At 43.6% G+C, this 27,809-nt stretch overlaps 2 protein-coding genes and 1 non-coding gene across 3 annotated transcripts; 1 reads left to right on the top strand and 2 right to left on the bottom strand.

The window, feature by feature from the left end:
• Nucleotides 1-214: 214 nt before the first annotated feature.
• On the bottom strand, nucleotides 215-14,415 carry CHMP5 (charged multivesicular body protein 5). The gene is made up of 8 exons (XM_021691681.1): nucleotides 14,168-14,415; nucleotides 13,315-13,419; nucleotides 11,977-12,023; nucleotides 9,683-9,776; nucleotides 9,478-9,549; nucleotides 5,419-5,527; nucleotides 3,650-3,762; nucleotides 215-919 (listed from the first exon to the last, which is right to left on the bottom strand). The coding sequence occupies exons 1-8, from the start codon at nucleotides 14,234-14,236 to the stop codon at nucleotides 869-871; spliced, it is 660 nt and encodes a 219-aa protein (XP_021547356.1). The 5' UTR covers nucleotides 14,237-14,415; the 3' UTR covers nucleotides 215-868.
• Nucleotides 6,589-6,692, bottom strand: LOC123326519. The gene has a single exon (XR_006541142.1). It is a non-coding gene; the product is annotated as a U6 spliceosomal RNA (small nuclear RNA).
• Nucleotides 14,343-26,460, top strand: BAG1 (BAG cochaperone 1). Its single transcript, XM_021691646.1, has 8 exons — nucleotides 14,343-14,434; nucleotides 14,583-15,091; nucleotides 16,693-16,821; nucleotides 18,978-19,060; nucleotides 20,795-20,908; nucleotides 23,871-23,978; nucleotides 25,143-25,205; nucleotides 25,726-26,460. The coding sequence occupies exons 1-8, from the start codon at nucleotides 14,343-14,345 to the stop codon at nucleotides 25,813-25,815; spliced, it is 1,188 nt and encodes a 395-aa protein (XP_021547321.1). The 3' UTR covers nucleotides 25,816-26,460.
• Nucleotides 26,461-27,809: the final 1,349 nt, after the last annotated feature.

Here is a 27,809-nt window from a genome sequence, read left to right as displayed (position 1 = left end):
TAAGGAAACAGAAGTTTAACAAAGTGAGTAGGCTGCTTAGAAATTAGACAGTAGACCAGAAACCAGGCCTGGATTGTTCTTTGTTCCTTCCTCTGATGCTAGCACTTAAATTTGATTTCTGTAGTGGAGTTTTTAGGTGAATCAACATTAAAATTATATTAAGTTTTTTTCTGTACTAGAGGCTTTAGGCTGAAGTGATATTATTAAAATTACATCCTTTTGAAAAATATTTATTGAGTATAAATAAATGTCCTATACATTAAATATCAAGAAATAGTCATTATTGATTACAAGTCAGGCTGTAATACTGAGGGAACCACAGAGTCAAAATATCCACTCATGATACAGTAGTGATAATTCATTCCAGTATCAGACATAGTAATGATTTACTCACAAGACACAACAAAACCCATCAAAAAAGGCTATCACTTTAACCAACCTATAATACCACAATAGAAAATAGTTTTGAATCATAGAATGAACAGTCCCAATAATCTCATCTTTGTCTTATCAATTTGTCAGGTCAATTTCAGATTGTGGAGTTATACGATCTTAGAATTTCAAGATTCCATTTCCTTGGTTTTATTTCAAATTATTATTAATAAATGAAAACAAGTCATACATAGTCACTGATACTTGTAAGTAAGTTAGTCTTTCATAAGAGAAAGGAAATAAAAATTTAGTATGAAGAAAGCATCCCCCAAACAATGAATCTCTTTACAGAAAAAAATGAAAGAGCAATATAATTAAACTTTCCTTTGAAGAAAGGAAAGAAACCTAAATCTGTTATGGTAAATTTGGAAAGATAAATATTTCCTAGTCCCACAATATGTGTTTATTTTACATGATGTACTTGAATGACACAAGTCTATGAAGCAGGGATCTGTGGCAATCCAAATTCATCCACCAGGACTCCATCCTGTGAAAAGAAAGCAATGTTCAGTGCCACTGTTTTTCAACTGATAAAACAAATGACTACAAATATTTAGTAGTCAAAACTCATTTCTGAGTGTTTAACCAATGAACATCAAAATCCCCGAGAAGATGAGAAGGCATTTTCATGAAAGGTAAAGGGGGACGTGATAAACCAAGAAAAGACTGGAAAAGCTCAAAATGGGTGGTTGTTTGCAGGGTAAATGAAGAGTGAGAGAAACAGACACTTAAGAGTAAACCTGGGCGGGGGGCGGTGCCTGGGTGGCTCAATTGGTTGAGCAGCTGCCTTTGGCTCAGGTCATGATCCCAGGGTCCCGGGATCAGGTCTTGCATCGGGCTCCCTGCTCAGCGGGGAGCCTGCTTCTCCCTCTGCCTGCCACTCCCCCTGCTTGTGCTCTCTCTCAAATAAATAAAATCTTTTTTTTTTTTTAAAGATTTTATTTATTTATTTGAGAGAGAGAATGAGAGAGAGCACATGAGAGGGGGGAGGGTCAGAGGGAGAAGCAGACTCCCTGCCGAGCAGGGAGCCCGATGCGGGACTCGATCCAGGGACTCCAGGATCATGACCTGAACCGAAGGCAGTTGCTCAACCAACTGAGCCACCCAGGCGCCCTCAAAAAAAAAAAAACTTTAAAAAAAAAAAAAAAAAAGAGTTAACCTAGGAAGGGGAAGTAGGAGCTGGGAACGTCTGGGAGGAAAGGCTGAGGAGTTAGTCCCTGCCTCCAGATTCCCATTTTCACTCTGATTCCTAAAGTGAACCACTACCTTCTGCAGCTTCCCAGTCCTTAAAGGAGCAGTGCCCTAGGACAGGCAGTTACTTCCACATTGTACTTTACTACAAACTTATAGGCAGTGATACCACTATCAATTAAGAAACTATACCTCAACAGCACATTTAACTCAGGAATCTGTGACAAATAGAAGATGGAAACATAGATGCTACAGAGTATTGACAAGGTGAGTTGTGGTAGGTAGCATTAATAAAAATTATTTCAGGTAGGGGTGCCTGGGTGGCTCAATCGTTGAGCGCATCTGCCTTCGGCTCAGGTCATGATCCCAGGGTCCTGGGATCAAGCCCCGCATCAGGTTCCCTGCTCCACGGGAGGCCTGCTTCTCCCTCTCCCACTCCCCTTACTTGTGTTCCCTCTCTCGCTGTCTCTCTGTCAAATAAATAAATAAAATCTTTTTTTTTTTTTAAGATTTTATTTATTTATTTGAGAGAGAGAATGAGACAGAGAGAGAGAGCATGAGATGGGGGAGGATGAGGGAGAAGCAGACTCCCCACTGAGCAGGGAGCCCGATGCAGGACTCGTTCCCGGGACTCCAGGATCATGACCTGAGCCGAAGGCAGTCGCTTAACCAACTGAGCCACCCAGGCACCCAATAAATAAAATCTTTAAAAAAAAAAATTATTTCAGGTATGCTCAAAAAAACCAACCTATGTGCCTGGAACCTTGAAATGGTCAGAGGCAGGGGTGGTGAGGTGGGGTAGAATGGGCAGTAGAGAAAGGTAAGATTACCCTAGACTCAAGGAGGAAAGGAGGGGTACAGTAGGGGAAGATGCACATTCATAGAAATTAGCTAGAAGGACCTGAGAAACTACCTACTCCCTACCTTTCGCTCCCTACATTTCATAGGTGGGAAAAACTGATGAAGTTCAGACAGAAAACAAGGATTTCTAATTTGCTCCAAGTTGGGGTGCCTGGGTGGCTCAGTTGGATGCTGAGCATCTGACTCTTGGTTACAGCTCAGGTCATGATCTCAGGGTTGTCCAGCTCTGCGCTGAGGGGGAGTCAGCTTTGGGATTCTCTCTTTCTGCACCCCTACCCTGCTCTCTCTCTCTCAAATAAATAAATCTTTTTTTTTTTCTTTATTTGCTCCAAGTCATACAGTGAATAAAGGCAGAGCTGAGAAGACTGGCTCTCACTCAAGGGTTCTGCACACTCAATGTGCATGTTGGGAGATAATGCAAACACAGGATAAATGGCAATAGAAAAAAAATGACATTTACACGAGGAACTAAGATAGAGTGAACAGGATTTCATAAGTAACAAAATTTTATCTGTTTATAATAATGACAACCACGTGGCTTTGGATAGGGCTTTCAGTTCGCCATACAAGATCTAACTTGGTCTATACAACAATTATGTGAGATAATTATAATTATCTGCATGTTAAAGATACAAGGAACAGAAAAGTTCAAAACAGTTAAGTGATTTGCCAACTCTCACAGTCAGTTAGTGGCGGGGCTGAGACTTAAACCCAGGTATCCTGATTCTTTACCTTGTTAAGTGAGAATCTTTCTATATTAAGTCTTATACTTAAATTATTAATCTTTATTAAAAAAAAATCCACCCTACAATTAAGCAGTGTGTATGGAGGACAGAACTTTCTTTCATGCTGTTGCCCAGCATGGTTCATGCATGTGTTAGTGATACTTTTCCAGGAAATGCTATCTAAAACCTATAAATGGAACCTAGTACAAGTTCATAATTAAATTATACAAATTGTTAATGTAGAAAAATACTCCTGGGCCTCCGTGACACAATGTACACAGCCTGTCCACAGTTTAATATTAGCAAGGGGTCCCAAAATAATGACTGAGACAATCTTTCCTTGTTCTAACTTAAGGACTATCTTGTAGATTCCCAAACTGGTGATTAAGCATAAAACCTTTACATTTTGCTTAGCTAACAGAAAGAGAAAAAGCTTTCACCTTATTCTTTGTGTCAGTGGGAACACCTTCTGGAATTGCAGGTGCAGATGCTGCTTCATCCAAGTAAGAGCTGTCTTCGTCGGCCAGAAGCTCATCACCCAGTGCATCCAACTCTGATATTGAAAAAGTCAACATTTCACTAAAATTTACACAAGAAAATTGGCAGCTAATGTTAAGAAAGTTAGATAAATTATTTGTTATAAGACAAAAATTTTAAAACAAAGAGAAAAGGATTATTAATTTCTATTTTCAAAATAAAAGATGACCATTATAAGAAACTTTCAAGGGAACTGATGTGGTAAAATCTATGAAAAACAAAAACCAAACTAAAACAAACAAAACAACCATTCCCCACAGGTTTACAAGGTCCTAGTCTTCATGAGAAGAGTCTAGAGCTATCGCTTGGCCAATTCAAATTAGAAAATTTGGACAATAACAAATATACAAAATTTTCTCTCATTTATTGATGAACTTGAAAGAAGGCAGTGAAAGAAAGCAAGAGATTGTTATATACTGATGATCATCACATGAAATCAGGCTTTAAAAACAAGTCTACGGTAAAGTGAGTTGGAAATGACCAAGAGAAATGACAATAGCAGGCAGAGATTCATCAGGGGAAACTCAGGATAGGAAATAAAGAAATTAATGTTTTAAGTATACAATATAGTGATTCAACAATTCTATACATTACCTAGTGCTCATCATGGATAAGTGCACTCTTAAACCCCTTCACCTATTTCTTCCATCCCCTCCCCACCCCTCCAGCACTTTGTTCTCTATAGTTAAGACTGTTTTTTCATCTTTTTCTTTGTTTCTTAAATTCCACATATAAGTGAAATCATCATGGTATTTGTCTTTCTCTGTGGGACTTATTTCACTTAGGATTATATCCTCTAGATCCAACCATGTTGTTGCAAATGGCAAGATTTCATTCTTTTTATGGCCAAGTAATATTCTACTGTGTATATATATACCACATCTTCTTTACCAATTCATTTATGGATGGACACTTGGGCTGCTTCCATATCTTGGCTATTAAAAACAATGCTGCAATAGACATAGGGGTGTATGTATTTTTTCAAATTAGTGTTTTCGTTTTCTTCGGGTAAAGATTCCTCTCCCTGAGACCACTTAACAACCCCTCCCGTTTTTTTCCTGCTAACCCCTACTCATCCTTCAGGACCCATGCCTGTCTCCACTCCCAAGTAGGTTACATTCCCCAGCTATGCGCTCCACAGTACCCCATACTTCTCCTTCCCAACAGTTCTTGCTATTAATTATTTGAAACAAGCAGTTTCTTACACCTGGCTAGAGAAGCTTCATGAATGCAGGGACTGTATCCGCTTTCTTCAACGTTAAACCCCCAGCATCTAACACAGTACCTGGCATATGGTAGATGCACACTAAGTACTTGCCAGTGACTATTTCTTGATCTGCTTTGCTGTTCTGAGGGAGAGGACTCCAATAATAGGGAGAACAAAATCCAAAGAAAAATGGCAGGGAAAGGCAATAATTAGATACCAAGTACCAGGTCAGCAGAGACCTTTGCCCCAACTTTCCTCTGTAGCTTGTCCTTCCCAGAGTTGTTGGTGGAGGATGCAAATCTGACATGCCTGCCTCACAAGCTCTTTGCCCAGAGACTGTACCATAAACTAACTCTCACAGAACCCTCGCAGGAATTTCTCTAGCATTTGGGAAAAGGTACCAGGAAATCACCCATTTCAGACTCTAAAACTTTTTCTTTCCTAATTGCTTTTCCCACAACATACCTGCTTCCAGGTCATCTTCATCTAATTCTGGGGTACCATAACTACGGCTCAGCGCTTCTTGGATTTCACTGGCATCTTCCATCATATCTTCTAGCTGGTCTTGTAAGTCCTTACAGAAATACATATGACAGCTTTCATTCATTTCTTACTATTTTCCTCTAACCACCCCCCACCCTATTCTCTCCTCTGAATCTTAGAAACAAGCAATTTAAAAAAAGATAATGTACATAAAATGCCAAGCACATACCAGTTCTCAACAATTGTTAGTTTCCTTCCCTTACCTCAGTCCTTGCCTAGTGATTGTTTTTAGTCAACAACTGAGCAGGTGCTCCTCTAAAGGATGGGTCTGAATTAACTCCTGAATGCCCCTTCCAATTAAAAGTATAAGAGAGCCTTAGAGGGGAGGGGGTGGGGGGATGGGTTAGCCTGGTGATGGGTATTAAAGAGGGCACGTACTGCATGGAGCACTGGGTGTTATACGCAAACAATGAATCATGGAACACTATATCAAAAACTAATGATATAATGTATGGTGATTAACATAACATAATAATAAAAAATAATAAAGCAAAAAAAAAGTATAAGAGAGCTTAATGAACTATCTAAAAATCACAAAACTGAAGATTCCCCTAAAAGTAACTGTGAATGCCAATGACCCACATAATCCTCCTTTTTGGTAATAAAATATAAACTCAAAAATAAAGAAGAATTAAATTGGGGCGCCTGGCTGGCTCAAAGAGCATGCGACTCTTGATCTTGGGGTCGTGGGTTTGAAGACCACCCTAGGTATAGAGATTACTACAAAAATAGAAATGAACTTAAAAAAAAAGAATTAAATTGGTGACCTTGCATTGAATGTAAGGTGCCTCATGGAAATCCAAAGTCCTATTGCAAGAACAGATGCCCATCAGCTCTCTGTCATTACAGAAAGTTTACCTAAAACATTAAATCCAGCAACATCTACACTATCAACATTTTCCTAGTTTATGGAGAAAAGCAGGTAATAGAGACAAGCAAATTAGTCTTTTTTTTTTTTAAGTTTTATTATTTATTTATTTATTAAAAGATTTAATTTATTTATTTGAGAGCGAGAATGAGAGACAGCATGAGAGGGGGGAGGGTCAGAGGGAGAAGCAGACTCCCTGCTGAGCAGGGAGCCTGATGTGGGAGAAAAATATGGAACGCTTCACGAATTTACGTGTCATCCTTGTGCAGGGGCCATGCTAATCTTTGTATTGTTTCAATTTTAGTATATGTGCTGCCGAAGTGAGCACGCAAATTAGTCTTCTTAAGTCAGCTAAAGACTGACTACACTGTGTAGGGAAAAAAAACAGTAGTGCAAACAACTGGGTGATACAAAAAGTTCTACTAGGCCCACCCTGGATGGAGAAACAGAAATGTAATCAGGACAGGCTTGATATCTGAAACCAGGCTGGTGAAAATAATTGACTGAGAGCGTAAGTCATCTGTGAATGATCTACCCATGATTAACTGGAAGACTACAAGGCCAGAAATAATGTAAAACCAATCTGAGAAGTGCTACAGCATAATATAGGGCAGCTAGTATAATGGTTAGGAGCACAGACTCTGGAATCAGACATATAAAAGCTCGAATTTTGCCTTACTTAATGAGAAAGTCCCTAAGCCATAATTTTCTCATCTGCAAAATGAGATTATTAATGGCCATACCTCAGAGGGTTTTGTAAGGCTTTATTGCAATAATACATGTAAAACACTAAGCACTTATTACTACATATCTTCCACTGTGTTAAGGATATGCAGAGAGGGGCCGCTGGGTGGCTCAGTCGGTTAAGCATCTGCTTTCAGCTCAGGTCATGATCCTGAAGTCCTGGGATCGAGCCCCGCATCGGGCTCCCTGCTCAGCGGGGAGTCTGCTTCTCCCTCTCCCTCTCCAGTTCCCCCTCTGCTTATGCTCTCTCATGCTCTCTCGCTCATGCTCTCTCTCTCAAATAAATAAAAAAAATCTTACAAAAAAAAAAGGATATGCAGAGTAACAATGTGCTCGTCATAGACTTAAATTTCCACAGAAAGGGAACAGACTATTGTTGATAATGCAGAAAGTCCAAATTGGCACCATTTATCCTTCAGAATATTTAGAACAATGCAAAACATTTGAGAACTCCTCCGGGCCCCCAAAGTGGAGGTTTGTTTTTCCATTTAAAGGTGAAGAAGACAACACAGAGAGTAAAATGAAAAACACTTTAAAAAAAAGAAAACATTAAGCTTTTCTGTATTTTCAGTGCCCAAATACCACACTGTACGTATGTGACATTCCGCTGTACAGAGAAGCACTGGCTGAAACAAAAACTAAAAGAGAGTGAAAACACAGAGTAAGCTAATCAAGTCAAGTTTCTGCCGTGAATCATATATCAAGACAAGTCTCCCCAAATCATTTATGGATAGGATTCCTTGAAATAGACTCTATGAAAGACACACACACACACACACAATCATCACACTAAGAATTAACGGGTTCAATATTGGATAAACAACACAAAAGTAATATAAACAAACACAAGCACTAGACCTGATGTGCAGAAACTGAAAAAATAGGAAGGCTAGAAACAGAGAACATAGGCAAAATACAAAAAAATGAGTTATAAAACAATGAAAATGTTTTATGAAGTATTTTAGGAAAACAAATGATTCAAAATAGATAGCCCAACTGACAACAGACACAGACAGACACACAGGCCAAAAGGGAAAGAAAGAAGCTCTCCACCTGCCATATGGGCATATCTACGAGGAGACAGGAAAAGGATAATTAGATAGGGAATCAGACAGACAACTGCAGATAAAAGATGGAGAGACGTACAAAACCCCCAGAAAGACCACAATTTCTGTTTTGACATTAAATAGCTCTAATTAAAACATAAGGAACCCTATAAACAGAAAACAAAATTCAGTTTCATTATATTACTAAATAGTATTGTACAAATAAGACAAATTTACTTGGAACATTTTCTCAGTCAATGTCCTGGAAGATGGTACTGAGCTTAACTCCCTGTGAGCAGAGACTGGTGCAGGATTAGAGAGACAGCCACGGGCAGTCCAAGGAGGGGTGCTCGAGAAAAGTCCGATGGGAGGAATGTCCTCACTTGTACTAAAGATCCACACTCCTGGAGAATACTCTTCAGAGGCAGTAAAATGCCAGGAAGATAGTAAATAACCAACAAATATGGCTTGAATCGGGCAGGACTGCTTTAGCTCCTTTAATAGTTTCTTGTTCATTTGTTCATCATCCATCAAAAACTTTCTGAACACCAACTATGGCCAGGCACTGTTCAAGGCCTAACAGTGAACAAAATCAAGTCCCTGCCCTCATAGAAAGAGACATTCTACTGGGGGTTGGGGGGAGGGTGGAGTGGCGTGATAAAGTCAGGAATACCACCATACTGGCAGAAAAGCCTCTTTCCTCTGACCAGTCACCGCTCACTCCCTCTGCTATCTCTGCTTGCCATCTGGGCTGTTCACCTGACAGAGGTGAGAGGAGCCAAGTGCTTAGGGTTCACCTCCCAGCTAAAGCACGATCTCAAAAGACATGTTAATTCTAAGAATCTAATGACATTATTATTAAATATATAAAGAGAATTACTAGAAAAGGGAACCAGCTCTACTCCAGGAACTGTGTCAAACACCTGACATATACATCCTCATTTAACACTCGTGACAATCCTGGGAGATGGGTCGCAACATCACTACTTTACAATTCAGGAAACAGACTCAAAATCATTTAGTGAGTTAGAAGTAACAGGAAACTGGCGGCTTATTTACTGAGTGTCTATTATGTGCCAGGTATTGTGTGCACAGACACACCAGCTCATTTATTTCATCCTCACCATAACCATATATGGCATTAGGATCCTTGTGTTAACAAGGAATCAGAGTCATTTGGTATCCTTTCCCAAAGCTACTCTATTAGTAAATGGCAAGCTCAAGATTGAATCAGTCTTCTGTGTTCTTTCCATCACATACACATTCATTTGGATTCTTTCCAAAACTAGTGTACATTCTTGCAGAAACCAGTACACATCTCACCTCAATCTGGTCGATTTTCACTTGCTTGTATGCTTTCTTCATTTCCTTTACTCCCAGTTTCATAGCATCAACCTAAAAAAAGATAAGAGAGAACACAATGTCTTAAGAAGCCATGTTGGTGAAATTGTCTTTTAAATACTATTGGAAAAGAACAAAAGAGTAAAAAAATAAAATAAAATCATGGGAAAAGGTGCTATGGAAATACCGTGGTCTTGGTGTCCTTCAATGACTGGATGGTGTAATTGGCTTGTTCCATGTTAAATGACTGTTGGGCAAGATTGTCCCGCTGCTGCTCATACCTTTTTAGAATCAATTAAGAATGGTAAATGTGAGCCAGACAGAAATCCTCAGGGAGAAAGTATCTCCAACATTAAATAGGAATTTTCTTTAAAAAATTAAATACACAGAAAAACTGGCAAAAGCAATGTAATCCCTCTAATACAAATATCATCTGATGTACCCCTCCAGTCTTTTGTCTTTGTATCTTAGTTACGAGACTATTTTCCACTTAATATTATAGCCTTTGCTGTTTTCTATGTTACTACATACTCTTAATATGTCTTTATGATGTTTCAAATGATTTCCTATGATAAATCCCCAAAAGTAGAATTCTTGGGGCAAAGGGTAGGACGATTTTTAAGGCTCTTCATACATATAACTAAACTGGTTTTCAGTAGACTGAACTTCTTGAGGATAGGTATTATTTTTTATTAATCTTATATCCATAATTAAGTAATTCACCGGGCCTGATGTAATACCTGGTGCTCAAAAAATTTTTTTAAAGATTTTATTTATTTATTTGACAGCGAGAGAGACAGCGAGAGAGGGAACACAAGCAGGGGGAGTGGAAGAGGGAGAAGCAGGCTCCCCGCTGAGCAGGGAGCCCAATGCGGGGCTTGATCCCAGGACTCTGGGATCATGACCTGAGCCGAAGGCAGATGCCCAACGACTGAGCCACCCAGGTGCCCTCCAAAATGCTTTTTTTAAAATAAAGTTTTATATCAAAGTATAATACTACCTCAAAGACTTATGTCCCTATGGTCTTTATACAATATTTGGAAACCGTCTAACTATCCAACCAGAAGAAAATTGGTCAATTCATGGTGTAGGCAAATGGTGGTAGAATTATCACCACCCCATTAAAGTTTCCAAAGAATGTATAAAAGGGAAAAAAAATGTATAAAAGGAGAGAAATGCTCATGATATAATGTGAAGTGGAAAGGGACAACCTATATTTACACAATACAATTTTTCTTCTAAAAAGCTATATGCACAGATTCCATGCATGCACAAGCAGAGAAAAGAAACTAAGAAATCAGCATTCTAAAAATGGTTATTTCTGGTATCCTGTTCTTTTCTTCTGTTCATGTTTATGTATTTTCCTAGCGTCTATGATGAATATACATTCCTTTTGTTAAAAAAAGTTACTTAAAAACTGCAGTGCTACCTACTAAGAAGGAACAGTTTTACCATGCTCTCACAACTATCATTTTTTTCCCCCAATTTTGTCTAATTTAAAAGGAGGAAGGTGGTATCTGATAAAAAGACATTTTATTTTATTTTTTAAATTTTTATTGTTGTTAATCACCATACATTACATCATTAGTTTTTGATGTACTGTTCCATGATTCATTGTTTGTGTTGATAAAAAGACATTTTAAAAATAAAAATAGAGATATCAACAACATTTCTGGTTCCTTATAGGCTGCTTATATCTGACCCCTACAACCCTGCAGAAGGTCTCATCAGCTGGACAGCCCACAGGGGTAAGCACCAACGATGCTATTTGGCTTCTGCTCAAACACTGAGACATAGTCACCTAAAATAAATTAAGGACCCTTAAATCTATTCTGGTTGGGTGGGAACAGGTATTCAGGATTCTCAATTTTACAAACAAAAAGGCATACTCTAATAAATAATGGGAGAACCTATAGATCTGGGCAGTCCAATACAGAAGCCACTAGCCACATATGGCTACTTGTTTTTTTTTTTTTTTTAAAGATTTTATTTATTTATTTGAGAGAGAGAGAATGAGAGACAGAGAGCCTGAGAGGGAAGAGGGTCAGAGGGAGAAGCAGACCCCCTGCCGAGCAGGGAGCCCGATGCGGGACTCGATCCAGGGACTCCAGGATCATGACCTGAGCCGAAGGCAGTCGCTTAACCAACTGAGCCACCCAGGCGCCCCCACATATGGCTACTTGTTAAAAATTAAACACTTTTCAAGTGCTCAAGAGCCACACGTGGCTAAGAGCTACTGTATTGAACAGCACAGATACAGAACATCTTTATCATAGCAAAAAGTTCTGTTCAGATGGACAGTGCTGTAACAGATAGTGCTCAACATGCAGGGGGAGAAAAACCCAGCTCACCGGATATGTAAATGAAATTTGCAACGAAATCAAGAATGCTTATAAAATACTATGAAAAACTGAAGAATATAAGACCATTTCCCTTTCAGTTAAACCTGCTGGAGGAAAGGAGGTTACACTTATAACTTACATCCGCTTTTGCTTTAAAACCCTCAAGGCTTTCTGTTTGACCATATTCTGGGGAGAAAAACAGATTTTATTTAAAAGAAGTAGAAAACACACATATAGTAAAAGAAATCTCCCATATCTCAGACTTACATATCTACTTTCTTCTTCAAAGTCATAGACAGAGTGGCTCTTGGACTCTTCTTCACCTCCCAAGCATAGTCTTTAAGCCTCATCTTGTCTCTGTCTTTGAATCCCACATCTCAGGGTACTGAACTGCATTCTCTTTAGTGCATTGTCTCTCCATGGCCACCCATAATAGTGCCTATTTGTACATCCAGTTGCCTTAGGGAGATTCCCAACTTGGACTTCTTGCTATCCACTCAAACTCAACAGGCCCAAAATCCTCAACCTGCTCTCACCAATATTATTCACAATGGTCCCTCCAATCTCTCACTTGGTTAAGAACCTTTATATCAACCTTACATTTCCTCTTGTCTCTTCATGCAGTCATCTTGTTACTGATTTTCAGAACTCACTTGCAAACTGATTTTCCTGTCATTTTCCTGACTGCCACCATGGTTTAGGCTTTCATCTCAAGTCTAGATGAGCTTTCCTGCCTCTGGTCATTCTTCATTCCATGCCATCCAACTAAGATGGCTGAGAAAAGCCTCTTGTCACTTCCCTTTCTATACTGTTCTATAAATCATTGTATTTGTCTCCTCCAATGAAGAAGGAAAAGCAGATATTACTCACAGATGATGATAATATCTAACATTTATTATTTATGAATGTTTCTATGTACCAGACACAGTGCTAGGTAGGTCACATGAATTACCTCATTTAATCCTCATCCTATAAATTAGGTGTCATCCCCATTTTACAGATAGGGAAACTGAGGTTCAGTGACGCTAAGTAACTTAGTTCAAATAGTTAATAAGTTACAGAGATGGGGAAAAAAGAAGGTAGTTCTATATCCACAGTTCATGCACTTAAATATGGTAATCTCTGTTTCTACCTAATAGAAGAGGAAAATAAGGTATTAAGTGACTTTATGACAGTCACAGCTAGTAGATAGTGATGGTGTTATTAATAGAATGCTGGTCTCCAGATGCTGTTCTGAGACTGCCACCTTCTCAGCAGAATGTATTAATTCCCCTGTACATGCTTCTGGACCAGTCATCAGCATCTTTTCTCCACCAGACTAAACCCCAGCCTTCCTCTCATATCAAGCTGCAAACCCTCCTCCCTGAAGGATACACCCTCACATGTTTTCTCCTTACCAGACTACTACTGGGCCCTACTTCCATAGGTGCTCAAATTAGGCTGTCGCAGCACGTTCTGCAGCTGCCGCCTACCTTACCTTGGCAGGACCCTCTCTCATCTTCTTGATCTGATCCTTATACTTCACGAGCTCAGCATCCAGTCGAGAAATCTTCTTGTCAATGGATTCTGCCCTGCTGTCCACCTTGAGAAAACAGACATAGTTAGGACAATACACTTACATGAGAAGGGGCAGGAGAGGAAAGAAGGGTGGGAAAGTGGTTCCCAACCAGGGGGAGATTACTAGTCAGAAACACTGGGAGGCTTTTATAAACTATACTCCACCCCTCAGATTCTCATATTCTAGGGCCCCTTTCAAGTGTGCTTGAGCAGAAAGAATTTGGAAATCACCGGGCTGAATCCACATTCTCCTACAATCAGAGACTAGTCAGGCTGGGGGCTCAACCAGGTGTGTGAAATGGGCTAGGGCTGTAAATCTAATGCTATTCGTTTAGATAGAGGGTGGTGGCTTAATGTGAGGGGCGAGTTCTGAATTTCCTGTTACTGAGATCCAGGATTGGGGTACGTATATGTTGACCTAGGATATCAAGTTGAGGATCCTGATGTGGGAGAGGGATGAAAAATAAGAGGGGAAAAGGGTCGGGCTGGACGAATGGGAAGGATGTGGGCCTATGGCTGGTTGGGGCAGGAGACAGAAAGAGCGAGTAAACACGGCAGCAAGCCTCAGAAGGGGTTGCGTGCAAGCAGGGTTAGGGGGTCCCTGGTGTGTGGCGTCAGGAATGACCTGGATAACAGGAACGAAGGTGAGGTGGAGAGGGCCGAGGTGTCCGGAACCGAGAATGGAATGGAGGAGTAGGAGCCTGGAGCCGAGGGTGGGCGGGGTCGGGAGTGTCAGAGTCCCTGAGTCTAGTTATGCGTGGTCAAGTGCCCACCGTGCCAATGCAGTCAGTCAGGCTGGGCGGCGGAGCCTTGGGTTTCGCTTTCCCGAAGAATCGGTTCATCTTGGGCGGCCACGAAGAAAACCCAAACACTGGAGCAAGACTGGAAACGGAAGCAGAGGCACCTCCGCCTCCTCCTTAACTTCCGGCCCCCTCCCGCGCAAGCGCAATGTGCCTATTGGAGTTACCCGATCCTTTTTCCGGATTTTCAGCGCGACCTTCCGGGGAAGGAGAGCTCCGGGAGGGTGGAGATGGCCGACAGTCAGCAGGGGCGTGGCCTCGGTGAAGGGCGTGGGGCGGGGTTCCAGTTAGTGGGGCGGGGCCTCGGTTGAGTGGGTGGGGCCGGGGCTGCTTCGGCGGAATACAGCGGGGCCAGAGCCAGGCCTGCTCTGAGGGGCGGGGCCGGTAGGCCGGGCGGGGCGGGGAAGGGCGGGGAAGTAGCCGGCCCTGGTTGCAAAGCGCTGAGCTCAGCGCCCACCGCTGGGTGGTCAACAAGCGCGGGTCTGGCGGAGCGCGGTGGCGCGGGGAGACCGCGAGGCGACCGGGGGCGGCTGGGTCCCCGGCGGCGCGGCCCTCGGCCTGGCCGGGAGCCGCGCCAGTCGGTGCCCCAGGCCGAGCGCGGTCCGCCTCCCTCTCAGCGATCATCAGTCAGGAGTGCGGCCAGCGGGCATGCCAGATCCACCAGGGGCGCCGGCGGCGGCGCTCGCAGGCCGCGGGTGAAGAAAGTGCAGCCTCGCTCGGCCCGGAGCGAAGAGGTGGCCCGGAACGAAGAGGTGGCTCGGAGCGAAGAGGTGGCCCGAAGTGAAGAGGTGGCCCAGAGCGAAGAGGTGGCCCTGAGCGAGGAGGTGGCCCGGAGCGAAGAGGTGGTCCAGAGCGAGGAAATGGCGGCAGCCGGGCTCATCGTGACCGTCACCCACAGTGAGCTCGGACGACCGGGTGGGCTCCGTGCCGGGTGGGCGCGGTGCGGGGCTACCAAAGTCCAGCGGGGGTCTGTGGGTTTGGGCACGAGTCCTCCAAAAGCAGGTGTTAACTGTGTTGGTCCTGGCCGTCCGGAAGTGTGGGGTCTTGTTTGTGTTTGGGACCGGCTTTTGTTCGGGTCTTGTATCAGGACGCCTTTCCAGTGGCCAGTGTATTTTGACTCAGGCCATTTGTTTTATCCTCGATGTCCATGCTTCATGTCGTCGTCCTGGTTGTATGTGTTAGTGTGTGCCTGCGCAGTTATTGGGGGTCTTTGTATCAGGATTGTATTTGGCCGTGTGGCGTATGACTGCTGTGTGTCTGGACACCTATGTGTGTGCCGAGCCTAAACTCATGCCCGTTGTTTGAGTGGGCCGTGGCTCCAAGCATACGCTCTGGGCACCCTTTGGGTCTGTCTACTGTTGGAGTTGACATCAATCTAAAGGAACTTTTCTTTTTTTTTTTTTTTTAGATTTTATTTATTTGCGAGAGAGACAATGAGAGACAGAGAGCATGAGAGGGAGGAGGGTCAAAGGGAGAAGCAGACTCCCCGCTTAGCAGGGAGCCCGATGTGGAACTCGATCCCGGGACTCCAGGATCATGACCTGAGCCGAAGGCAGTTGCTTAACCAACTGAGCCCTCCGGGCGCCCGGAGTTGACATCAATCTAAACAGTCAGTCCTCTCAAGAGCTGAGCCTATAAAGTCTCTTCAGGACTAGGGGAGACCCCAGGGCCTCAGAATCTCAAGACCAGTATTCTAGATCCTTCAGTTTTGAGTAACCTTGGGATGTCTCCTTTCTAGGCTTCTGGTTTCATCCCTGTGAAGTAGAGTTGGTAGCACCTGTCCCACTAACTCCATGTGGCTCTTGTGCAGGCTCAAGGCTTGGCATAAGCACTGGGCATGGGCTATCTCCTTACTGTCCACATACCTGTTAAAGAATTGACATTTTTGGTTCAAAAAGAAGTTTTTTGCTGTGTGAGTTTACTCACTCGTTGTCTATTTACTGAGCACCAACCATGTATGTGCCCAGGCGTGCCCAGTGGGACAGACTTAGAGGAAAAAATAATCCCTTACTCATGACAGCAAAGGAGACAAGAACATTACAGAGTACAGGGCAGTTAGGCCACAGGAAGCAGATGGCTTCTGATGAAAAGCATGGCCTTAGGAATCAGATCTGAAGCCAAGTTCTGACTCCTCAGTTGAGTCTCCATAGGCAGGTCGTAACTGGACTGAACGTAGTTTGTTTATCTGTGAAACGGGGATTAATATAGGTGGTACCTATTTCATGGGGTTGTTCTGAGCCTCAGCAGACCTTTACGCATGTTAAGTGCTTAAAACGCTAGCTGATATCACTAAATTGTTAGTTATTATTAGAGAGGAAACAAAAATCCTCCGGACGGGTCACCAGACGAAGCTGGGAAGATGGGCGGGACAGGCTGTTTGGAGGAGGTGACAGATGAACTGGGCCTTGAAGGCTGGGTAAATAAATATAATAAAGTGTCAGTCTGTATTAGTTTATGTAAAAGAATTTTCTTCACTGAACACTCTTCTCTCTCCCCAGGCAATGAGAAGCACGATCTTCATGTTACCCCACAGCAGGGCTGTAGTGAGCCAGTTGTCCAAGACCTGGCCCAGGTTGTTGAAGAGGCCACAGGAGTCCCACTGCCTTTTCAGAAACTTATATTTAAGGGTAGGCATTTCTCTTCCAGCTTTGAGTCCTTACGGCTAAAGAGCCTGTTTAAAACTACTTAACCTTACCTAATGATAACTCTTAGTTTTTAAACTGGGATAATTCTTATTTGCTTATTTATTCATCCATTCCTTTAGCACATTTTATTGAGGACCCACTACGTACAGGACACTTTTTTTTTTAAAGATTTCATTTATTTATTTGACAGAGAGAGGCACAGCAAGAGAGGGAACACAAACAGGGGGAGTGGGAGAGGGAGAAGCAGGCTTCCCGCCGAGCAGGGAGCCCGATGTGGGGCTCGATCCCAGGACCCTGAGATCATGACCTGAGCCGAAGGCAGATGCTTAACAACTGAGCCACCCAGGCGCCCCTACAGGACACTTTCAAACACTTGGACAGGTATTAGAGTTCAAGTCCCATGAGGATGGCAGCAGTCTTACCATTTGTGGTGAAAGCACATGGGTAGTCTTCTGTGGCGAAGTTAGTTTAGATCCTCTTCCCATCATATGTACAGATCAAACTCCCTACCACTTCTGCATAACTTGTATTGAAATTACTATTAAATAATTGTTTTCATAGTTGCTGAACATCTGATTTCTCTGTTAGAATAATTAACCCTTTGAGGGAAGATACTGCTGTGTCTAATGCTCAGCATAGTGCTGACACAGAGATGTTGAACAAACTTACCAGGGGCCTGGTTGTGGCAAGCCCAGTGGATGATGCTGATTTCTGCTAGGACCCACTCTTTCTTCCCATTCCCATGGGAACTCATTATCATGGTATCTGATGGGGCCAAATTTATCCCATTTGGTGCCAGTCAAAGGATTTAGTGAAGGAGGGGCGCCTGGGTGGCTCAATCAGTTAAGCGTCTGCCTTCGGCTCACATCATGGCCCAAGGGTCCTGGGATTGAGCCCTGTGTCTGGGCTCCCTGCTCAGTGGGGAGCCTGCTTCTCCCTCTCCCTCTGCTCCTCTTTCTGCTCATGCTCTCTATCTCTCAAATAAATAAAATCTTAAAAAAAAAAAAAAAGAATTTAGTGATGGGAAGCATTTTTTATTTATATGTCATAGAGCAACTCCTTGTGTTTTCTTTTTAAAACTTTTATTATGGGGGCGCCTGGGTGGCTCAGTCATTAAGCGTCTGCCTTCAGCTTAGGTCGTGATCCCAGGGTCCTGGGATCGAGCCCCGCATTGGGCTCCCTGCTCCGAGGGAAGCCTGCTTCTCCCTCTCCCACTCCCCCTGCTTGTGTTCCCTCTCTTGCTGTGTCTCTCTCTGTCAAATAAGTAAATAAAACCTTTAAAAAAAAAAAAACAACAACTATTTTATTACGGAATTATAAAAGGCAGTAGAAGTCCATGTTTCAAAATAGAGGAAAGCACAAAGAAGAAAATGTTCTCCTGGATAAAATCCCTCATTACATTTCAGCATATTTCTATCCATTTGTACAGGCATCCTGAAGTGTGGGTTTTTTTTTTTTTTTAAAGATTTTATTTATTTATTTGATAGAGATAGAGAGAGAGAGAGAGCAGAAGCAGGTGGAGTGCCAAGCAGAGGGAGAGGGAGAAGCAGGCTCCCCGCTGAGGAAGGAGCCCGATGTGGGGCTCGATCCCAGGACCCTGGGATCATGACCTGAGCCGAAGGCAGCCATTTAACCGACTGAGCCACCCAGGCGCCCCAGAAGTGTGGGTTTTTATTTGTGTGTCTGTGTGTGTGTGTGTTTAGTTGACGAAACTGAGATTATATTGACTATACAGTTTTTATAACATTTTTCTTATAAAACTGAGCCATCAGCATTTATTGGGGCATTGAAATTTCCTGAAAAAATTAGCTTTAATGCCTACAAAATCTTCTATTGTACTGATGTATAGTTAATTAGACCCCTGTTCCTAAATGTTTGTCCCTTTCTAGTTTCTCACTATTATGATTAAGGTTGCATTGAAGATTATTTTATAACACTTACTGTGCAGGCATATGTCCAGTTGTTTGTTTGGGATAAAATCCAAGATGAAATTACTGGATCAAGACACCTTTGGAAAAGGTTATGCCAATTTATCCTCTTCTCATTAGTGAACACACTTGTCTATTTCCTGTAACCTTGCTGAAATCTGTTTTCAATGTTGTACAGTTGTTACCACTTGGCATAACTTCTCTTTTCAGGAAAATCTCTGAAGGAAATGGAGAAGCCATTGTCAGCACTCGGAATACAAAATGGTTGCCGAGTCATGTTAATTGGGAAAAAGGTAAATTGCTTTTTCTACCGGAATACCCCAGAATCAAATGACTAAGGTCTTCTATACATATTTCCATTTAGAAGGCCAAATTGGGAACCCAGATTCTACATTAGTGAAATAGCTCTCTCCAGACAGATGTAGTTCCATTTATTTGATGGGCTTGCCAGGTTTGTTATTCTCATGCCCTCCGGCTCCGGTGGGTTATGACTTTTGCTCTGGGAATTATGAACAGTTATGCTACTTCAATAATGTAGCTCTTGTCTTGGTGGTGGATCTCAATCTGGTTAAAATGGTACCTGAGTCAGACCTTATTCACTTGGAGGGGATTTGCAAGAGAAACTTTTGTTAAAATAAGTCTGTAAATTTTTAAAATAAGTCCTCTGCAAATTTCATGAGTCTCTCTCGCTTTAAACACCCTTTCCACTAAAATCTTCCACAAGGGAAAGCCTTCTTTGGTCAAAAGAAAGGTTCAGCCTAAAGAACCAAGGGAGGAAGGGGGCCTCGGAGGCTCAGTTGGTTAAGTGTCTGCCTTTGGCTTGGGTCATGATCCCAGGGTCCTGGGATCGAGCCCCACGTCGGGCTCCCTGCTCGGCAGGAAGTCTGCTTCTCCCTCTTCCACTCCCCCTGCTTGTGTTTCCTCTCTCGCTCTCTCTTTGTCAAATAAATAAATAAAATCTTAAAAAAAAAAAAGAACCGAGGGAGGAAAAGAGCCAGTTGGTGAGGACAGTAGCCCCTGGGGTGATGAGAGAGGGTTATGGCCAGCCCTGCATTGTGACACAGTGAAATTGTTGGTTATAGGAAGTTTCCTTATTTTGAGTGAGGTGGCTTATTCAGAGTGAAGAGAGGGCAAAGATTAGCAATGTGGAGGCAAAGAAGATCTAGTCCAGCCGCAGAACAGCCAGGAGTCTGGCACTCAGGATTTGGCCACAAAGAAGAATGTGAACAATTTTGGGTAGTATAAAAGCAGGAAACTGCTGGCCCTGACTACCTATTGTTTAGACGATAGAAGGGGAAATATTCTAAATTTCTTTCTTAAGGTTCAGGGAGAATAGTTCTGGGCAATGGGCAGAACCTAAGGGTTGAGTTTGAAGAAATTATAGAACCCCTAATTTGAGCTGCCCTGGGATGTGTGAAGCCAAGTCTCCGTTCCACCTCGTTTAGGCTGTGTGACCTTAGGTTACTTTACATTAAACCTCAGTTTCATCATCTAGAACACTACCTTCCTCACTGGGTTGTAGTAAGGCTTAAAACAATAGTCCAGATAAAGTAGTTTTAGTGTAGTGGAGAGAATGCTCAACAAAAGTATTCATCATTGTCATCATCTTAATAAATGGGAGAGCTCAGTTGTGGGTGACACTTAGGAATTCATTTAAAAGAATGGTAGAATTCCACCTGTCTCACCATTCTGGACTCCTCGTAGGTGTTCACTGTCATCTGTTCCTCCTGGAGGCTTCAGTCTGGAGTCAGCCCCAGGCTCAGGTTGACTCTGGCACTTAGATTGGCTCCCAAGCTGTCTGGGTCCTTGCAGAATGTTTTCTTAGTATCTTCTCTCTAGTCTAGAGTTGTAGGTAGAAAACCTTCATGTGTAACCCTCCAGCTTGCTTTCCAAGAAGCAGCAGAGTTAAGGCTGTTTTTTCTAGGTGAGTGGTTTAGCCCAGTTGTGGTCAGATTTTTTTTTTCTTTCCAATCAGAAGCTACTGTTCTTGGTGATTATTGACTTCATTTTATTCTTAAACATTTTAGAACAGTCCAGAGGAAGAGGTTGAACTAAAGAAATTGAAAGATTTGGAGAGATCTGTGGAGAAGATAGCTGACCATCTGGAAGAGTTGAATAAAGAGCTTACTGGAATCCAACAGGTCACTCTCATTGGGGAGATACAAATGTGTGGTTGTGAGGGCAGGCTCTCTAGTCCGATTCCCTGGTCACGTCTTGGCTTTACCCTTTCTATTACTGTGGGCAAGTTTGCCTTGTCTCAAGTTCCACATCTGCAAAAAGGGAAAAACGATGGTACTTCCTCTTAGGGTTGGTGTGAGGATTAAATGATGCAGTTTGAGGGGCACCTGGGTGGCTCAGTCGGTAGAGCACGTGACTCTTGATCTCGGAGTTGTGAGTTCAAGCCCCACATTGGGCATAGAGTTTACTTAAAAAAAACAAACTAAAAACAAATGATGTAGTTTGAGTCTGACGCATATTAAGTGCTTTATAAGTGTTATTGTCATTGCCATTTTCTTTTCTTTTCTTTTTTTTTTAAAGATTTTATTTATTTATTTGAGAGAGAGAATGAGAGAGAGAGAGAGAGCATGAGAGGGGGAGGGTCAGAGGGAGAAGCAGACTCCCTGCCGAGCAGAGAGCCCGATGCGGGACTCGATCCCGGGACTCCAGGATCATGACCTGAGCCGAAGGCAGTCGCTTAACCAACTGAGCCACCCAGGCGCCCATCATTGCCATTTTCAAACCCCAGCCAGCATCCGTTTGTGCTCCTAGGAGAGCACCTGCCATGCCAGGGTCATGTATTGTCTGAAATAGAACAGGTAGCTTCTCTCAGGCCCAGCTGTTATAATGTGTTTAGCAAGACAAAGAACATTTTGTTGATGCATAAAAGGTCCAAGTTGAGCTTGATCTTAGCAGGGGGTCATCCTAGGCAATTCCTTGTATTAGAGAAGGAGTACTAAAACTAAGTAAGAGGGCACCTGCGTGGCTCAGTCCATTGAGTGGCTGCCTTCAGCTCGGGTCATGATCCTGGGGTCCTGGGATCGAGCCCCATGTCGGCTCCTTGCTCAGTGGGGAGCCTTCTTCTCTCTTTCCCTGCCTGCCCTTTCTCCTGCTTGTGCTCTCTCTCTCTCTGCAAATGGATAGATGAAATCTTTAAAAAAACAAAAACAAAAAAATGCTGAGGATTGTGAACTAGCCTCAAACCACATATTTTTTTCCCCCTCAGTTTATAATGTTAATAGATGTAGGTTTCTGTTTTAGTTACAGAAGTAATACATGCCAATTGTATAACTTTTAGGCAAACATATGGGCACTAATACCTATAAGGTCCTGACTCAAAAGATAACTAATACTAAAGACTAGAATATGTTTTTGCATCTTAAAAAAGGTGATACAGTGTTGTGTACACTTTGTAAATTGTTCTTTTATAGGATAATAAAACTGAACATTTTCCTGTGTCATTAAAAATGATCATACTTGGGGCACTTGTGTGGCTCAGTCGGTTAAACGTCTGCATCGGGCTCCCTGTTCAGTGGGGAGTCTGCTTCTACCTCTGCCCCTTCCCCTGCTCACACTCACTCTCTCACTCAAATAAAAATCTTTTTTTTTTAAGATTTTATTTATTTATTTGACAGAGAGAGACACAGCGAGAGAGGGAACAGAAACAGGGGGAGTGGGAGAGAGAGAAGCAGGCCTCCCGTGGAACAGGGAGCCCGATGCTGGGCTCCATCCCAGGACCCTGGGATCACGACCTGAGTGGAAAGCAGACGCCTAACGACTGAGCCACCCAGGCGCCCCAAATAAATAAAATCTTTAAAAAAAGATCATAATTTTCAAAACTTACATGGTGTTGTAACATATATGAATGTATCATGGTTTATCTAACCAATTTTCTGTTGTTCATTATCTAATGTTATTTTACCGTTATGTATTAATGCTTCTCTGGACATCCTTGGACATAAATCTTTTTTGACCATTTCTTTTTTTTTTTAAAGATTTTATTTATTTATTTGAGAGAGAGAATGAGATAGAGCATGAGAGGGAGGAGGGTCAGAGGGAGAAGCAGACTCCCTGCCGAGCAGGGAGCCCGATGCGGGACTCGATCCAGGGACTCCAGGATCATGACCTGAGCCGAAGGCAGTCGCTCAACCGACTGAGCCACCCAGGCGCCCATATTTTTTATTTTTATTTTTTAAGATTTTATTTATTTATTTGAGAGAGAGAATGGGAGACAGAGAGCACAGGAGGGAAGAGAGTCAGAGGGAGAAGCAGACTCCCCGCCGAGCAGGGAGCCCAACGCGGGACTCGATCCCGGGACTCCAGGACCATGACCTGAGCCGAAGGCAGTCGCTTAACCGACTGAGCCACCCAGGCGCCCCATCTTTTTTGACCATTTCTGATCATTTTTTGGGGGTAGAATAAATTCTTTGACTTGGAGTTGCTGGCTAATGTTTAAAGCTTTTACTACATGTGGTCAAATCTACGTCTTCGATAAACATCCTCAGAGATCCCAGCTGTCCACCCATTGTCACCAGCTAACTGGTCTCTAGGCCAAGCAATGTGAATAAACAACAAGACAATTTAATAAAAACAATGTAAATGCTGCCATTTGTTAGCGCATGCCTGTGTCAGGAATTATATTAAGAGTCTACTTATGTTCCTCTTTATCCTCCTAGTAACCCTCTGGGGTGTGGGTATCATAATCTCCATTTTAAAAATGAGGACATTAAGGTTCAGGTAAGTTAAGTAACTTGCTTAAGATCACAAGCCAGTAAATGGCAGTCAGAATTCATGCTTGGGCCTATTGGACTCTACACCCTGCGTTCTTGTGTGTGGCTATACTCTGGTGCCTGGAGGCTTTGCCAGAGCCAGGCCCCAGGAAGCGTTAGCAGCCCCCGTGGGCCATGTGAGCTAGAGTGGCCTACAGCCTATTACAGTGCCTGGGGGGGCTCTCTTTTCTCCAAGAGATGAAGCTGTGGGTCTGAGGTCTGGCCCAACCTGTTGGGGGAATGTGGGCTTAGGGTGTGGCTGCTTCATTAGTGCCTCAGCCTGGAGTTTTCTGTCAGCCTCAAGGAACTCTTGCAATAATGCATTATTCCTGCACAGGGTTTTCTGGCCAAGAATTTGCAAGCTGAAGCTCTCTGCAAACTTGATAGGAGAGTAAAAGCCACAACTGAGCAATTTATGAAGATCTTGGAAGAGATTGACACACTGGTAAGTAAATATTGAGCTGAGAAGAACTAGTTTCCTTTGACTACGTTTCAGTCATGTTCACTCAGTAATGCACTCTTATTGTCTGAGCATACTGAGGGCCTGCTATGTGCCAGACAGTGCTCAGTCCTTGGTGGATACACAGAAAGACCAAGATAGTTCTGGATTTTTAGGCACTCACATTGCACCAACATAGGGCTTTTGTCATTTTTATTTATGTATGCTAAAAGCATGTAATCCTCACAAAGGTGGGACCCAAATGGACCATGATTTTATGGTTAGAGAAACACAGGGCTTCATGATACTCATGTGACTGATTATCTGATTATTACTGGGCTCATTACCTGTACAGAAGTCAGTCAGACCCAGCTCTTGTGAGACTGTTGAGAATCATTGACTCCCACGTTCCCTTTTACAGAATGACAGTAATGATATTTCTAGCCGGCTGCCTCATTTTTTTTTTTTAAAGATTTTATTTATTTATTTTTGAGAGAGAGGGAACACGAGCGGGGGTGGGGGGCAGAGGGAGAAGCAGACTCCCTGCTGAGCAGGGAGCCCCATGCAAGACTCCATCCCAGGACTCTGGGATCCCCAACCTGAGCCAAAGGCAGATGCTTAATGACTGAACCACCCAGGTGCCCTGATGCCTCATTTTTTTTTTTTTTTTAAGATTTTATTTATTCATTTGACAGTGAGAGAAGGAACACAAGCAGGGGGAGTGGGAGAGGGAGAAGCAGGCTTTCCGCTGAGCAGGGAGCCTGACACGGTGCTCGATCCCAGGACCCTGGGATCATGACCTGAGCTGAAGGCAGACGCTTAACCATCTGAGCCACCCACTCTGCCTGGGATTCGGGGGGAGTGAGGGTAGTTGTAAAGAAGCACAGTGAGCTCATGGCATGGCCAGGACATAGTATCTGTACATAGGAAATAGAGAAAGGACAAAGTCCATGTTACAGATCAGTTTCCATGGCGCAGACATGTTCTCCCATGAGAACAAAGGGAGCTTTAATAGGGGTGAGAGCCATGGGAAGGGCCATGTAGGATACAGATCAAGGATACATTCCTGAACATGCACGTCTCATTCACTTTGGTGTACTATGGGTATTTTGTCATGTTGTTATGTCACTTTTATTGAGATTATTTATGTGTCAACTTATTCTTCCACAGATTCTGCCAGAAAATTTCAAGGACAGTAGACTGAAAAGGAAGGGTTTGGTGAAAAGGGTTCAGGTGAGTTGTGTGGTGAAGCATTACAAAGTTTAATGTGTTGGTGTGTGTGTTTATGTGTGCAGAGTAGGATAGGGTAGAGGTGTGATGTGTGATGTGGACTTTCTTTTGGTTGTTATTTCCTGAGCCCAGAACATAAGAGAAGAGCTCCTTTCATATCCCTGTAATTACATTTGAATGTAAGCTCATTGAGGAGGAAGGTGGCTAGAGAACAGTTATGATGGCCATGTTACACAATTCCAGGAGGCACTGTTCATGTGAACACTGTTCCCTGAACTTGTGCAGTACAGTGGCGAGGCTTCCTGTTCTCACCACCCTTCTGGGGGCTTGTCAGAAAGCCTGGTCCTACTCTGCCCTCTGCCTCCCTCCCCTTACCTGGGAGCCCAGGTTGGCTCCATCCCTCCACAACCCGTTTTGAGTTGGTCACCCGCGGGTTCCCCGTAATGGCTGAGCAAAGAGCCTTGCATGGGCAGGGAGTGGCTGGCCCCAGATGGTCCCTCACTGCCCTGCATTCCTGTTTTAGGCATTCCTAGCTGAGTGTGACATGGTGGAGCAGAACATCTGCCAGGAGACAGAGCGGCTACAGTCCACGAACTTGGCCCTGGCCGAGTGAGGTGAGGCAGCGATAGGCGGGGCTGCCCTGAAGAACAGCTCCCCCAGCTCTGCCCTCTCTGGGACTGAAGTGACCTGATTTCTCCAGGGCTGCTGGGGACGCTCCCCCTGTTCTCAGTGAACAAGTGTTGTCTGCAGTCCGCAGTGGAGCTCCTGTCTGTTTTCTCTTTCCGTCTCCGTGCAGCTGTGCCGTCCAGCAGCCCACCCTGTCTGGAGGGGGCCTCCCCTGCCCATCTTCCCAGCTCTTTCGACCTTGGGGTGCTTTCCTCGGGCTGGCGAGACCTCTCATTAATGTTGGAGTAATTCTGGGTTTATAGGCCACCCCTGTCTTCAGATTCATGAGGCCTTTTTGCCCTTGTGATTCCGTAGCCTGTCGATGTAACCCAGAATCACCAGGAAGTTACAGCTAGTCAGGAATGTTGGGAGTGGCTCAGAACAGATGTTTGGCACACAGGATAGTCCAAGTATCCCTCGTTGTAACCGAATTCTGGAACAGGTGGCTGGGTGATTGGTTTACAGACCCTGACCTCATCTCCCAGTGACCCTGCCCAGCCACAGGCCATGAGATCTCAGAGGCCCATTCCTGGGATGGAGCTCGTATTGATGCGTGGACTTCCTTGTCCTTAAGTAAATCTTTAGAAGGTTAGAACCTAGTGATGACTGAATCTCTGCTTGAAACCAGGTCACAAGTATGGCTTGGGGGTACAGAGAGAGGAACCACAGGGAGGCAGGTGATGAAGGCAACCATAAACTTCTAAGGCGTTCCTCAAAGGCATTTCTGTTCATTGTACCCTTCTGAGGTCAGTGTTTCCTTCAAGGCTGTTCCTATTTGTTTTGTGGCCCCCTCCACTGTTATTTTTTTTAAAAAGCAGTTTATGTACACGTCCGCAAGCAAAAGAATGAACTTTTTTTGATGAAATATGAGAAGCAAAAGCCTTCTGTGGTTCTAGCTGTAATTTGTGTTGAATAAAGTCAAGAGTGGCCCTGTATGCTAGAACTCGTAACCGGGTCAACTGCTATCACCCCATTTTTTCACACAGTGCCCAGAAGACAGGCATCCAATAGGCCACTCTGAGGCCGACCTTATTTGTCAGAGAGGGAGTCACTGAAGCCCCAGGAACTTAGGCCTGTGCGGGTGTGACCTAGGACAGGGGTGGACACGTGGATGAGGCTCAGCCTAGCCCGGCCCACTTCCCACTTGAATCAGCAGTTCAGTATTTATATGATCGTTTTTGTATGGTAGCTGTGTGGTGTTGGGCCAAAACACGTAATGAGAAGTCCCTGTGTGCCGGGTACTGTTCTGAGTTCTTCAGGTATATTAGTCATTTAATCCTCAGACATTCTAGGAGGCAGACAGATACTGTCCCCATGTTAGAGGTGAGGAAGCAGAGAGCTCAGGTAATTTCTCAAGGTCCTAAGTGGCAAAGCCAGGATACAAAGCTAGGTGGTTTGATTCAGAGCCCACGCTCTTCACTTACTGCCTCCCCCCACAGCATGGGCTCGCTCGCTCTCATCCGTCTCCCTCCCCCTTGTTGGTCTCCACTTCCCGTCTGGCCTTCTGCAGAGCAGTTTCTCTACAGAACAGGTGGGGTGGTCATAAAGTACAGGTCTTAGCATATCAGTCCCCTGTGCATAAAGGCCAGAGTCCTTTCCTTCAGTGCTCTCCCTTTCATCCCCGGTCACTGGCCTGTTTGCTGTGTGCTGTTCCGCACGCTGGGATTCCAGATGCTCTGTGCCTTCTCCTGCCTTCGGGTCTCTGCATATGCTGTTCGTCTCTTTGGACAGCTCTTCACCATCTCTCCCCCACCCCTTTCCTAGGTAGTAACTCCTGTTCATCCCTTGAACTTAACTCAAATGTCTCTTCATGGAGAAACCTTATCTACTGTCAGAGAACATATCAGACCCCCCAGGTGATATCCTTTCACAATTTGCCATAACTTTTCTTTATGATAAATAGCATGATAAACCATGAGTTATTTGTGGGATTATTTGATT

This window comes from Neomonachus schauinslandi, chromosome 13 (assembly GCF_002201575.2).
Source record: "Neomonachus schauinslandi chromosome 13, ASM220157v2, whole genome shotgun sequence".
In the NCBI taxonomy this organism is placed as follows: Eukaryota; Metazoa; Chordata; class Mammalia; order Carnivora; family Phocidae; genus Neomonachus; species Neomonachus schauinslandi.
The sequence above is the reverse complement of the archived record's forward strand: the minus strand, read 5'-3'. Positions and strand labels throughout refer to the sequence as shown.